At 62.1% G+C, this 14,544-nt stretch overlaps 3 protein-coding genes across 3 annotated transcripts; all 3 read left to right on the top strand.

The window, feature by feature from the left end:
- Positions 1 to 233: 233 nt before the first annotated feature.
- LMXM_27_1830 (putative GTP binding protein) lies at positions 234 to 1,352 on the top strand (the record flags this gene model as incomplete). The annotated part of the gene is made up of 1 exon (XM_003876708.1): positions 234 to 1,352. One exon carries the CDS (start codon positions 234 to 236, stop codon positions 1,350 to 1,352), a length of 1,119 nt encoding a protein of 372 aa, XP_003876757.1.
- A 1,175-nt stretch (positions 1,353 to 2,527) lies between these two features.
- Positions 2,528 to 9,337, top strand: LMXM_27_1820 (hypothetical protein, unknown function; the record flags this gene model as incomplete). Its single annotated transcript, XM_003876707.1, has 1 exon — positions 2,528 to 9,337. The coding sequence occupies one exon, from the start codon at positions 2,528 to 2,530 to the stop codon at positions 9,335 to 9,337; it is 6,810 nt and encodes a 2,269-aa protein (XP_003876756.1).
- Positions 9,338 to 11,720: 2,383 nt separating this feature from the next.
- On the top strand, positions 11,721 to 13,298 carry LMXM_27_1810 (glycosomal phosphoenolpyruvate carboxykinase,putative; the record flags this gene model as incomplete). Its single annotated transcript, XM_003876706.1, has 1 exon — positions 11,721 to 13,298. The coding sequence occupies one exon, from the start codon at positions 11,721 to 11,723 to the stop codon at positions 13,296 to 13,298; it is 1,578 nt and encodes a 525-aa protein (XP_003876755.1).
- Between the last annotated feature and the right edge of the window lie 1,246 nt (positions 13,299 to 14,544).

Here is a 14,544-nt window from a genome sequence, read left to right as displayed (position 1 = left end):
GGTTCACGGCATCACGTGTGCGTCGGCCACGCGGGAAGATGCAAGAGCAGAACGCGTAGGGACGCCTCAAAACAGGGATACACACACACACAACTGTACTCGTACATATTCTCTCTCCCTCTCCCTGTTGCACATCTCCTCTTTTCCCACTGCGTAGCGGATTGGGCCTGCACATCATCGGCGTGGAAGACGGTGCACTACGGCGGCCCACCCCTCCGTCCCCCCCGTCCCTCATGCTGCGGCGTAGCGTCGCGCTCTGGAGACGCCGTGCTGCCGGTATAGTGGGGCTACCGAATGTGGGCAAGTCCACCCTCTTCAACGCCCTCACGTGCAGTCAAATAGCAAAGACGGGTAACTTTCCATTCTGTACGATCGACGCGAATACGTCGAAGGTGCCGGTCGTCGATCCGCGGCTGCGCCAGCTGGCGCAGTTCACTCAAGCAGAGAAGATTGTCGACGTCGAGGTAGACTTGACGGACGTGGCGGGGCTGATCGCTGGAGCCTCGAAGGGGGCCGGGCTCGGCAATAAGTTCCTCGCTGACATCCGAAACTGCGCCGTGCTGCTGCATACGGTGCGCTGCTTCGAGAGCTCCAAGGAGGGCTTCGACACCCCGCACCCTCTGGAGGACATTCATGTCATTCTGAGTGAGCTTGTCCTGTCGGACCTCGAGGTGGTGGAGAAGCGGATGCGCAAGGTACAAAAGACGATGAAGACTCAGGACGTTGAATACAGCTTCTTGAAGCGCCTTCAGCAGTGGCTGGAGGAGGGCAAGGCAGCAGCAGACATGCCTGCAAAGGCGAAGCTCACCGCGGCGGATAAAGGCTTGCTGCAGAGCTACGACTTGCTCTCCAACAAGCCCATGATGTTTGTGCTGAACGTGGACGAGAGGGGCGTGAAGGATGGCAACGCCTTTTCGCGTGAGGTGGAGGCCGCCTTCGGGACCGAGCGGACCTGCCGTGTGTCGGCCGCCATCGAGGAGCAGACGGCACAACTTGCATCGCGCGAGGAGCAACTAATGTTCCTGGAAGAGTATGGCATCGACGTGCCGCGTGGCCAAGTACTGATGAAGCAGGTGTACGCACTGCTCAGGCTTCAATCCTTTTTCACAGTGGGGCCGAAGATGGCGCATGGCTGGACAGTGGCGCAGGGCTCAACGGCGCGGCAGGCAGCCGGCGAGATCCACTCCGACTTCGAGAAGAACTTTGTGCGTGCCAAGGTGATGGCATGGGATACGTTCATCAGGAAGCCAAACCTCGAGTCTGCGGAGATGCAGATGCGCACGGTGAACGACAGGTACGTGATGCAGGATGGTGAGGTGTTGATTGTAGAGCACAACACGCAGCGCGGGTAGCGTTGGTAGATTGCGCTGATGCGCAGGTCAGCGTGGGGTCGGGGCGAGCAAGGGTTATGCGAGAGCCCTATACCGCTCGTCCCATAGCCACCACCGTCGTGCATCACGCATACGTGGCAAGCGCAGATGCACGCCTACTTTGCTTGCGTGCTTGTGTCACTGCATGAAGAAGAAGAAAGGGGAGAAGGAGGAGGGGTGGGGGGGGCGAGTGGGATGTGCGTGTCTGTGCCGACGTCCGCGCACATGCATGAGGGCGGGTCTCTCTCTCTCTGTCTCACCCCTTGGTAATGACCGTTGTTCACACAAGGCGCTTAGCCGAGAAACAAAAAGGAGCGAAGGACGCCCAGGAGGAAGGCGATGCTTACGTCAACGTCCCCCCAGGTCCATGGAAAGCAGCAGCCATCAACCCCACGTACACCCACGTGCGCAGACAGAGTCGTGCATGTCGGTGGTGGTTTTCGTAATTCGCGGGTAACAGTGGTGAAGCGACCAATGTGGCGCTGCTGCTGCGGCTGTGTGTGTGTGTGTGGATGGGTGGGTGTGTTGGAGAGGTTTCGCTTTTTTTTGGTGGCCTCACCATGCATCTCTCACCGAGTCTGTCTTGTGCCCTTCTCGTTTCCCGCCTTGTGTATTGATGCATGCCCCATCACAGAATCACTGCCATCCAGAAGCGCAGCGTCCTCATTCACAGAGAACTCAGCCACATACCGCCAGAGCACGCGTGTGACGGGTACGGGGAGGAGGCATCAACGGGTCGCGCGGTGTCACAGTTGCTGTCGGCCGTTCATTTGTCTGCTCTCATGTAGTGCGCACACACACACACACACACGCGGAAACCGAGGACAGGACGACAAGAACGGGAAACTAACGAGGACGGATTAAAGAAGAGCAAGCAGCAGCAACAAGAAAAGGCCTACCAAAAAAACAAGGGATTCCGTGGAGGGGGGAGGGGGCGCACACGCAGGAGCTCAGCAGGCGACGCGCACACTGCACACGGTCACAATCACGGCGAAGAAGAGGACGGGAAGGGCGGCGGCCTACAGTCATCTATTTCTATCTGTCTAGAGAGGGATCGGATACACCAGGTACACGGCCTGCGCATGTGGGGCAACAGCTTTTACAAAGCTGGTACACACCAGCAGTCCTCGCTCTGCCACGATGGACAATCGGTCACCATGTCCGGCTCCCGCACCTCTTTGTCTTCTCCTTCGTACGCTGCGCAACCGGCACGTCCACCGCCCGCTGGCGTGCTCTCTGCCGATCTTGCCCGACCGATTAGTGTGCGGGAGCTGGCTCAATCGCGCGTACCTGCGGTGCCGCCGCCTCCACCAGCGACACAGACACCACGACCTAGCGCTACCACCGCCGGCTTCGCGGGCTTTGGAGTACCCACGTCGTCGGCTGTTTATGCTGCTACCAGCGGTGTGCCGACGTTGCAGCTGCTCTCCACCCACACCGACGCCGGCGACTTGACGTCGCTCGCCCACCGAGACGTTGATCACCTCAGCGGCAATGAGCTCTACAACTACGCCTCCCACCTGCAGGAATCATCGAAGCAATACAGTGGGTACCTCTCGGAGGCGTACGCGAAGCGCGACCAGTACCGTGGCGAGGTTGCCCGCTTGAAGGAGGAGCTGCATAACAGGTACATGCAAATCGACGTGCTTCGGCGTGAGCAGGCGAGGGCGACCGATGCTTTGGTGAAGGTGCGGGAGGACAATGCTCAGCTGCGCCAGAAACTCGCCGAGGCCGAGGGACATACCCGCAACATGCAGGCCAAGATGTCTGTGCTGAGCGGCGCCGACCCCTCCATCGCTGTTCATTTCTACCAGTCCCAGTTGGCTCTGAAAGATGCGCAGCTGCGTGAGCTGCAGCAGGAGTGCGAGAGGGCAGCTGCTGCGTCGTCGCAGCGCCGCAGCTCCAGCACTACTGCAGCGGAGCATGGCCGGCGAAGCGCGAACATCTCCGGTGAGGGTGCTGCAGCGCCTCACACGTCGCCGTCGTGTGATCTACCGAGCACGGAGGAGTTGCAGGAGAGAGCTGAAGCGGCCTCTGCTGCGCTGCCCACTGCGCTCGAGGAGCTCCAGCGCCTGAACATATCTCTTAGCCACCGCCTCGAAGAGGAACATGCAGCTCACAAAGCGGCGCTGGCCGCGCACGCTGAAGCGAGTGCCACTGCCAGGGCCGATCGCGCAGAGCTGCTCGACACGATTGCGCAGCTGCGGCAGCAGTGCGCAGATATGCAGAGCGCGGAAGACGAGCTAGTGGCCGCCCTCACCCAGCGCGCGCCGATCTCAAAGAAAGACTACGCGGCACTCCAAGCATCTTACGATGACCTCACTGCCGCCCTTGCCAAGGCAGAGGCGCAGGTAGCTGCACTCCAGGAGAAAGAGCAGCAGCACGATCACATCGCGCGGCAGGCTGAGGAGGAGCTTCGCCACTTGCTCACCACTGGACAGGAGGAGCGACAGAGCATGCAGGCCCGTAATGAACACATGCAGTCTCTCGTCTATCATCTGGAGAGGGAGTTGGAGCTGGCAGAGCGTGCGAACCAACTGCGCCAGGAGCAGCTTGACGCGGCCATCAGCGGAAACCAGCAGCTGGCTGAGAGCCTTCACGTGGCGCAGGAGCAGCTACTCAGCGCTACCGCGGAGCTGCAGGATCTCCGCGACACGTGTGAGAGCCTAGAGTCCCAGCTCCGTGAGCTTCAACAACGCATCGAGGAGCTCGAGCAGGCGGACCAGCACCAGCGGCATCAGCACGGCGACGCAGAAGCGGAGAGGACATTGATCCACACATCAGCCGCATCCGCAGAGAGCGAGGCATTGCAGCAGCGGCAGGAATTGGAGGCTGAGCTCGCAAGTCTTTGCTCTCAGCGCGATGCTCTTGTCGGCGACCGCGATGACATCATCGGCGAGATGCGGCGCTTGCAAGACGAGCGGCTCGCCCTTCTCACATCACCACCAGCGCAAGCGGAGGAACAGCTGCAGAGACGCTCCTCAGCTGTGAAGGCCCCTCAAGACGTCCGTGCAGATGATGGAGAATGGCAAGCACAAGAGGACATCGCCGCACTCGAAGCAGCGCACCAATGCATCGAGCAGATGAAGCAGACCATCGCAGCCCTTCAGTCTGAGAGCGCGCGCGTGGAGGCTGACCTCAAGGCGGAGGTGAACACGCTGAAGGCTGAGCTGGCGTCGCAGTCCCGCGCGCTGACCGGGGCCCAGGCGGCTGCAGCGGCGCAGCAGGCGCACCTAGAGGAGGTCATGCTGGCTCTGAGGGACGAGCTTGTCGCAACGCAGGCGCAGGAGAAACGGCTTCGCGCGTCCGAGGAGGCGCACCGCGAACGGTGTGTGGAGCAGCAGCGCGTGATGGAGCAGCTGCAACAGCACGTAGAGGAGCTGGAGAGGGCTGCGCGGGACGCAGCGAGCAGCCTTTCTACACCACCGCCCGACCAGCCTACGACTGCTGCTGAGTCGGAGCTTAGCGCTATGAATGCGGCGCTGGACTCCCTTGCAAATGAGCTGGAGGACGCTCAGCTCCGGGCTGAGCAGCTGGCGGCAGAGCACGCGCGCACGGTGGAGGAGCTGGCGCGTGGGACCCGCGCTGTAGCGGAGCTGGAGGCGCGTGCTGCGGACACGGAGGGCAAGCGCGAGGCCATGCACACGGCGGCGGAGGCCACTGAAGCCGAGCTGATGGCGCGCGTGGCGGCGCTGGCGGCGGAGAATGCGCAGCTGAAGGAGAAGCTGTCGACCTCACGCGCCGCTGTGACAACGTTTGCGTCGCGGCAGACGGACGGTGAGAGCACTGCTGCGCCGCTTGAGGAGCGGTGCGCGGCGGCGGCACGGCGCAGCGAGGCTGCGGAGGCGGAGGCGTCGGCGCTGCGGGAAGCACTGAGCCGATCAGCTGCGGAGCTGGTGGAGGTGCTGCAGCGCAGCGAGGACGTGCAGGCGACGCTGGAGCGCACGGTGGCGCGACTCGCCGAGCAGGAGTCACTTGTGGGGGTTCTGAGTGCGGAGAGCGTGCGGGTGCAGGATGAGCTGGCTTCTGCGCAGCGGTGTGTGCTGATGCTCACGAGCGAGCGTGACGCGCTTGGCGAAGAGGCGGCCGGACTTCACGGAAAGCTCTCCGCGGCGGAGGACCGAGCGTCGGATGCGGCTGCCGCGCAGAAGCGTCTGCAGATGCGCCTAGAGGAAGCGGAGGCCGCGGTGCGCAGCAAAGACGTTGAGCTCAGCACGGCGTTTGCTGCGCTGGACCGGACTGCCTCCGAGTTGTGCGATGCTGAGCAGCGGCTGCAGGCGTACTCGGAGGCGAAGGAGCAGCTGGCGGCAGAGCACGCGCGCACGGTGGAGGAGCTGGCGCGTGGGACCCGCGCTGTAGCGGAGCTGGAGGCGCGTGCTGCGGACACGGAGGGCAAGCGCGAGGCCATGCACACGGCGGCGGAGGCCACTGAAGCCGAGCTGATGGCGCGCGTGGCGGCGCTGGCGGCGGAGAATGCGCAGCTGAAGGAGAAGCTGTCGACCTCACGCGCCGCTGTGACAACGTTTGCGTCGCGGCAGACGGACGGTGAGAGCACTGCTGCGCCGCTTGAGGAGCGGTGCGCGGCGGCGGCACGGCGCAGCGAGGCTGCGGAGGCGGAGGCGTCGGCGCTGCGGGAAGCACTGAGCCGATCAGCTGCGGAGCTGGTGGAGGTGCTGCAGCGCAGCGAGGACGTGCAGGCGACGCTGGAGCGCACGGTGGCGCGACTCGCCGAGCAGGAGTCACTTGTGGGGGTTCTGAGTGCGGAGAGCGTGCGGGTGCAGGATGAGCTGGCTTCTGCGCAGCGGTGTGTGCTGATGCTCACGAGCGAGCGTGACGCGCTTGGCGAAGAGGCGGCCGGACTTCACGGAAAGCTCTCCGCGGCGGAGGACCGAGCGTCGGATGCGGCTGCCGCGCAGAAGCGTCTGCAGATGCGCCTAGAGGAAGCGGAGGCCGCGGTGCGCAGCAAAGACGTTGAGCTCAGCACGGCGTTTGCTGCGCTGGACCGGACTGCCTCCGAGTTGTGCGATGCTGAGCAGCGGCTGCAGGCGTACTCGGAGGCGAAGGAGCAGCTGGCGGCAGAGCACGCGCGCACGGTGGAGGAGCTGGCGCGTGGGACCCGCGCTGTAGCGGAGCTGGAGGCGCGTGCTGCGGACACGGAGGGCAAGCGCGAGGCCATGCACACGGCGGCGGAGGCCACTGAAGCCGAGCTGATGGCGCGCGTGGCGGCGCTGGCGGCGGAGAATGCGCAGCTGAAGGAGAAGCTGTCGACCTCACGCGCCGCTGTGACAACGTTTGCGTCGCGGCAGACGGACGGTGAGAGCACTGCTGCGCCGCTTGAGGAGCGGTGCGCGGCGGCGGCACGGCGCAGCGAGGCTGCGGAGGCGGAGGCGTCGGCGCTGCGGGAAGCACTGAGCCGATCAGCTGCGGAGCTGGTGGAGGTGCTGCAGCGCAGCGAGGACGTGCAGGCGACGCTGGAGCGCACGGTGGCGCGACTCGCCGAAGAGGAGGCGCTCGTTGAGCAGCTGAACTATGATGCATCGGAACTGAATGTCGCCCGGGCGGCGCTCTCAGATGAGGTGACACGGCTGCAGAGGGCACTGGCAGTTGCCTTGACGGACAAATCGGATGTGGTGGCGCAGCTCTTGGCGACACAGAAGGAGCTGGATCGCGCAGCGGAGTTGCAGGATGCGCAGTACCGCGACGAGGAGCGTCTGCAGGACGCGCTGGCGACGACGACGTCGGCATTTGATGTTCAAACAAAGCAGGTTCGTCTTGGCATGGCACATGTGGTAGACATGTCAAGGGCGTTCTGCAGAGTCGCTGAGGTAGCGGTGCAATGGTCGGCTGCCCAGACAGACGGCCTGGCGAGCACAGGGGCGAGTGTACAGGAAATGCTTTCGCCGTGGAGTCGAGCTCTGGAGTGGGTTGCTGGTATGGAGCAGCGACTCGAGGCTTTGGATATAGGTGCAATGCTGAACTCCTTCAGCAGGACAGACGGTCGCCGCGAGCGGCGGCGGCGGCGTCGACGAGGTCGCACCACAGAGTCAGAGGAGGACGACGCAGCGGAAGAGGAGCCGAGCAGCGGCTCCAATGCGCTGAGCTTATCTTCTCTATGCCGTGCGGTGCCGGCGAACCGTGCAGAGGTGGCCTTTGCGCGGTTGATGGATGCGCAGGCCGCCGCAATGAACACCATTGCGGACCTTCGCAGAACACTGGCGGACAAGGAGGCGGACCTGACCAACTTACGTTCTGCGATGGACGCACTGGCAAGCGACCTGATGGGTGAGCGAGACCGCGCCGACAACTTGTCTGCCGCCATTGATGACGCGTCGGAAAAGATTGGGTCCGCGCAGGCCGAGTTCGAGGAGCAGCTCAGGCAGAGGACGGCAGCCACGACAGCAGAGGTTGTGGAGGCGCGCCGCGCTGAAGCACGCGCTACTGCTGCGCAGCTGCGCGCAGAAAAGCAGCTGGCTGCGGTCGAGAACGATCGTAAGGAACAGGAGGCGGTACTGCGCAAGCTGCAGGACGAGAACCATCGACTTGCCCGCGAGGCAGACCGGCTGCTGCGCACCTCGCGTCTTGAGCCCAGTTCGCGTGTCCGCAGCAATGGAAGTGGCTCCGTGACGCCGAAGTCGCTGTCTCTGTCAGCTACGTCTGCCGAGGACGCAGTGCAGCGCTTCACAACGGCACCTTCGACTGTAGAAGCTGCCGAACAAGCTCAAATTCTGCAAGTGTCCAGCTTGCAGGCGGACCTCATGCTCAGTCGCCGGCAGGCCCGCGAGCTGGAGGGACGAGAGGCGACGCTGCGCCAGGCCTGCGCGGCACTGGAGCAGCAGGTCAATGAGCTGCGCGTCGAGGCCGCTGAAGCGGAGCACCTGCGCGAGGATCTGGCGACGCTACGCGCTGACTATGCGGAGCTGGAGCAGCGCTACAGTGAGTTGGAGCGCATGGCGACAGCCGCGGGTGGCGGCACGATGCAGGAGCTCAAGCAGCTCCGCCAACAACTGAAGGTGCGGGAGGCAGAGCTGGAGGAGCTAAAGGCACGAATGCAGGACCTCGTGCTAAGCAAGGCTGCACCAGAGCTTGAGGCGGCGCGGCGCCAGGAGGCGCTGCGAGAGAGCCTCAGCGGCATCACGACACAGCTGGCTGCCACCCAGGCACAGTACGGTGGTGGCACAGGCGGCAGCAACAAAGCTCGCAGCCGTCGCGCTAGTCTCACTGATGCCCTCAGCAACTCCGATCTCCTTAGTCTGTCTTCCTCGAGGCCGTCGCCGCAAGATGTGTTGACCTCCCGCATCGAGCACTTACAGACCCTCGTACACGACCGTGAGGTGGCGCTTGAGAAAGTTCAGGCTGCTCAGCTTGAATCCCGCGCCGCCATGGACATGCTGGAGGATCAGCTGGCCGCCAAGACAGCCGCCTTGGAGCGCTCCGAAGGCCTTGTAGCCGAATACGCGGATACCATCAACACGTTCACCATGACTGCGGTGGTAAGGCGCGGTAACCATGGTGCACGCCCCACCACGGCTCCCCCTCTAAGCAGCGGGATGGGCAGTCCGGATGCCGAGGCGCTATCGACTTCTGTGCCGCCTCTGACCCCGCTGACGCCGCGAACTCGCGCTGCCGTCAATGGACAGTCGCACACCGCCGTCGCAATGGCGTCACCAGCGCCGCGCATGCCGAACCTCGACGAGGTCGCAGACGACAGCGATGGTAGCGTTGAGGGCAAGCATGCAGACTCTGCGGGCCCTTCGACCGATTCAGCGCCGCCCCCGGTGACTCACCGACGGACCGGCGCTAGCGGTAGCTGGAGGAGCGCAAAGAGTTGCCCTGCCCATCATCCATCGTCCTCGACCGAGCGGAGTGCGCCATCGTCGCCGTCTACTGTCCCTGGGCGCAAGTCTTCGGCAGGTGCCTCCATGCCGGCCGCTACTCGGAAGCGAACTCGCTCCAGCACCAACGCATAGCGGCAAGGACACCCCATAGTGAAACCGCACGTAAGCGGGGCCTAATCGAAGGGCGGCATTGCACCTGCCACATGAGGCAATGCCGAGTCGACCGCTCACCCGTGTGCGCACGCATTTGACCAGCCATGCCCGTGCGGCAGAACGAGATGGGCCACGCCGCGCACCCTTTTGCCTTTCTTCTCCCCCGATTTGGTGCCTCTTCTCGTGCTTGGTGTGCTTGGCCGCCCAGCTTGCCAGCGTGCTCGCCCCCTCCCCCACGACCGCTTTTCTTCGCCACAATCATCTGCCCCGACATCTCCGTTCCTGTTCCGCTCTCTCGCCTACTATCGCCTTTCTCGCTCTCGCTCTCTCCTCATCTGTGGTGTCCACTGTGTGTGAGAGTGGGGGAGGGGGGACGTGCGCTCGACCGCTGCGTATCTTCGGAAAGGAACGCAAGGGGCGGTGACGGTGGCGGTGGTGAGGGAAGCGGGGGACCTTTGGCAAAGATGGACGTATGCGCGCAGGCAGACCTCAGACCGGCACCGGCATACACACCGCACGAAACCCCGACATGGGTCGAGGTGGTCATTCTGGTGCACCTCTCCTCCCTTCCTCTTTCCCCCGCTGCTCAGCTTTCGTATCTCGATCTCTCACCTCCGGTGATCTGTCCGTTCGCGCTGTCTTCCCACTGTGGCGCCTTGGCGCAAGCGCTTCAGGCACTTGGCACTCCTCCGGCATGTTCTTCTCGGCTCTTCCTTCGTCCCCCCTTCCCCTCTCCTTGTCGTGCGCGCCACCACTCTTCTCTCTTACAATCTCGCCTGCCGTCGTTGTGGCGCATCAGCGGAACGCTGCCTCCCCCCTCTTCTCAGCGGTGCATGTGTGCTTGCGTATACTGATGTGCTTGCTCCTTGCCTTCTCGCGTGGGGTTGTTGGTGTTGGGTGTCAGCTCATAGAGCAGGCTGTCGACGTGGCTACAGTGGCGCTATCCGTTTGCGTTGCTGTGCTTCACGTACGAAACGGGCAGGAAGAAAAGGAAAATGCGTCGCCTGACAAGGCCTCCTCACGTGTGTCCTCCCTCCCTCTCTCCCTGTGCACTCGTCCCTGTCCTTCCGTTCGGTTTCGCGCTGCTCATCCTCCTTCCAACGCAGCCCCCCTCCCCCTCCCCCTCTTGTCTTTCCTCCATGAGTCGCCATGTCCTCTTGGGCTTCGCGCACTTGCACCCCTAGGCCAGGGGTGTGCTTCTGGGTTATCCTCTGCTGTGTATGTTGGTGTGGCGGCGGCTGTGATTGTGATTGTCTTCCCACTCCTTTTGGCGTTTACCTCCCCTCCCCTCCACCGGCGGGGCGGGGAGGAAGAGGAGGGGGCGCCTCAGCAGATGATTGCGCGACCAACTTCCCCCTCCCACCCTCCAGATGGTGTTGTGCTTCGCTTTCTCTATGTCTCTGTCTCTTCTTCCTGCCCGTGTGCATTAAAAAGGCATTTCTTCTCTCGCACGCCTCGTCGGGACATCAATGGTGAGCAACTCGACGACTGTAAATCTAAATCGAGGTGTCCTCGCGTGCCAGTGGTCGTGCGCGCGTGCCGGAGAAACATGAACACAGACGCGCGCGCGCACACACGCATACAGCATCCACATCTTTTCCTCTCAGCTTCGTCCACTACCTACTTGTGGTGACCTCGACCCTTGAGAAAAGAAAAGCAAATAATACATACTACTACAAGTTTCTTGCCTGTTTCGGCTTCCGATTCCCCCATTGGCCTCCTCCTCATCGTCGTCCAGCCATTGCATCTAAAACAACAAAGAACATGTCTTGGTTCACCCACCATGTCGCCCCTTTCCCAACAAGCCAGCGCCCGACCTCTGCGTGGCACTGCCTACTGCACAGATGGACATCGATTCGCCACACCCGACGATACAAAAAGAATGCAGCTTCCACCCGCCATTTTTTTTTGGGGCGTATGACTCTCCGCTGAGAAGTTTCCCCGGTGACGTTTTCGTCACTGGCCGCATACGCTGTCCAACGCGCGGTAGAAGGCGGAGCGGCCTTATCGAAGGGGTTTCTTGTTCAACTTTCATTAATCTTTCACCTCGAGGTGGCCCGCGTTTTTGCTGCCCCTCCCCCCCCCAGCGCCGCTGCTGGCAGCTCTCGCTAGCCTTGTCGCTCTCTTCCAGTCTCCCCATGACCCCAATCTTTCTCAACTCCGTGCCCTTTGCTGCCTCCGACTGCATGTACAACTTTTCTGCACCATACGCGAAACCCGCTTGAGCTTGCTCAGCCGACACTCCACACAACACCTACTAACGAAACCAGATAAGAAAACGTACCATAGCCGCCTTTACACAGTGCGCCCCTTGCCCCTCCCCCACCTACCTAATCACACCACCTCGCGAAGGTGATCAACCATGGCCCCGATCATCCACCGCAACCTCACCGCCCCCGAGCTGGTGCAGTGGGCGCTGAAGCTCGAGAAGGACTCGAAGCTGAGCGCGCGCGGCGCGCTGTGCGTGCTATCATACGCGAAGACTGGCCGCTCGCCGAGAGACAAGCGTGTGGTGGACACGGATGACGTGCGCGAGAACGTGGACTGGGGCAGTGTCAACGTGAAGCTGAGCGAGGAGTCGTTTGCAAAGGTGAAGAAGCGTGCGATGGACTTCCTGAATTCACGCGACCACCTGTTCATCGTGGACTGCTTCGCCGGGCACGACGAGCGCTATCGCCTGAAGGTGCGTGCGATCACGGCGCGGCCGTATCACGCGCTGTTCATGCACAACATGCTGATCCGCCCGACACAGCAGGAGCTGGAGAACTTTGGCGAGCCGCAGTACACGATCTACAACGCCGGCGAGCACTCGGCAGACCCGTCGGTGCCCGGGGTCACGTCGACGACGTCTGTGTCGCTAAACTTCAAGACGGGCGAGGAGGTGATCCTCGGCACGGAGTACGCTGGCGAGATGAAGAAGGGCATACTGACGGTGATGTTCGAGCTGATGCCGCGCCAGGGCCACCTGTGCATGCACGCGTCCGCGAACGTCGGCAAGAGGGGCGACGTGACTGTGTTCTTCGGGCTGAGCGGGACGGGCAAGACGACGCTGTCCGCGGACCCGAAACGGATGCTGATCGGCGACGACGAGCACGTGTGGACGGACCGCGGCGTGTTCAACATCGAGGGCGGCTGCTACGCGAAGGCGATCGGGCTGAACCCGAAGACGGAGGAGGAGATCTACAACGCTGTGAGGTTCGGCTCCGTGGCGGAGAACTGCACCCTGGAGAAGCTGAAGCACGAGATCGACTTCAACGACGAGTCCATCTCCAAGAACACGCGCGTTGCGTACCCGCTGGAGCACATCCCCGGCGCGCTGACGCACGCGGTTGCCGGGCACCCGAGCAACGTGATCTTCCTGACGAACGACGCGTTTGGCGTGATGCCGCCGGTTGCGCGGCTGACGCCGGAGCAGGCGATGTTCTGGTTCATCATGGGGTACACGGCGAACGTGCCCGGCGTGGAGGTGGGCAGCACGCCGGTGGCGAAGCCGATCTTCTCGTCGTGTTTCGCCGGCCCGTTCCTTGTGCGGCACGCGACATTCTATGGCGAGCAGCTGGCGAAGAAGATGACGGAGCACAACGCCCGCGTATGGCTGCTGAACACCGGCTACGCTGGCGGGCGCGCGGACCGCGGCGCGAAGCGGATGCCGCTGAAGGTGACGCGTGCCGTGATCGACGCGATTCACAACGGCAGCCTGGACAAGGAGGAGTACGGCGTGTACCCGGGCTGGGGCCTGCAGATCCCGAAGAGGTGCGCGCGCGTGCCGGAGCAGCTGCTGGACCCGCGCAAGGCGTGGAAGGATGTAAAGGCGTTCAACAAGACGACCGAGGAGCTGGTCTTGATGTTCCAGGCAAGCTTCCAGAAGCGGTTTGCGGCGAAGGCGAGCGAGGCGCTGAAGTCTGCTGTGCCGAAGTACGTGGAGACGGCTCATCTGTAGGGATGGCGTGTTGTGTCGGCTGAGCGCGGCAGGTTGAGTGTCTGGATGCCCGGAGAGCGTCTTTGCTTGCCTTTATGCATGGAGGCGTTGATGTGCTTTTGGATGACCGCTTATGCAGTCGTTCAACACGTGTAGAGCAGTTCTTGCATCCTGAAGTATATAAATATATATTCAGCGGCCTGGACCTGTGCTTTGAAGCGTGCAAAGCCTTTAACATCGCTGATGACGCATGGAGTCGATGCTATTCAGGGTGTCGTGCTGTTAATGCGGGTCTTATGTGACAGTGGTCTTGTCAGGCTGCTGCCACACGTCCCGTCTTGTGCTTCTGTTCTTGCTTGCTCTGTTTTGCGTCGCGCGCTCTCTCTGGCGGGCGCCTGACGTGGACGCGTGGTTTCACTATACTGGTACGTTTCGTTGTTGATTGACAGTTGCGTAACTCATTTCTTTATCGCCTTTTCGGCGTTTTCATTTTACGCGCCTGCCCGTTGCCATGGGCACGTTGCTGTGGAGGACGTTCACGTGGTCCCTCTCGTGCATCAAAGTCGCGTGGAGATAGCAGAGCGCCCCTTCCCCCCAAAAGGAAAAGTGGTGGCAGTGGTGTGATGATGAAGACGTGTGTGTGTGTGGGATCATCATCACTATTATTATTATTGTGAGGACTCTCCCTCCTCCTTCTCTCTCTGGGCGCTGCCCTGCCAGTGTGTGTGTGGCCCTTCCCCCCTCTCCCTCCCTCTCCATATTTTGATGCTATACAATGGAGAGTGGGGAGAGCGTGGAGTCGACTCCGCGCCCTTTTTTCTTTCGTTTTGTTTGTTTCCGTTTTGATGCCTGTCTGTCTTCTGTTCTGTATGCTGTCGTGTCCAGGCCTCCCACTCCTTCTCCCTCTACCGACCAAAAGAAAATGAGAAAACTCGATGCTGCTGCTGGTGCTGTACGGAATGGCTGATTCTGGGGTGTGTGGACGTCTATGTACTTTGCCTGTATACGTGGGTGTGTCTCTCTCTGTGTGTGTGTTTCTACGGGCGGGTATGAGACCGTGCAGCGGAAGACAGTAGACCTCTGCTGCTCGACTGGTCTTGCGCGCACCTCTTTGGCTTGTGCTTGTGATCTTCTCGCGTGCCCCTCTGTCTCCGTCTGTCTCTGTGCACCTCCTCTGGCTGAGCAGTGTCGTGGCGAACAGCCTGCTTCACGACTGCCCGCCCCAACCCCCTTCCCCCTCTCTCTCCCCTCGAAGATATGGATAATG

The sequence above is a fragment of the Leishmania mexicana genome, chromosome 27 (genome assembly GCF_000234665.1).
Source record: "Leishmania mexicana MHOM/GT/2001/U1103 complete genome, chromosome 27".
Taxonomy (NCBI): domain Eukaryota; phylum Euglenozoa; class Kinetoplastea; order Trypanosomatida; family Trypanosomatidae; genus Leishmania; species Leishmania mexicana.
This window is presented reverse-complemented; position numbering and strand designations above follow the sequence as displayed.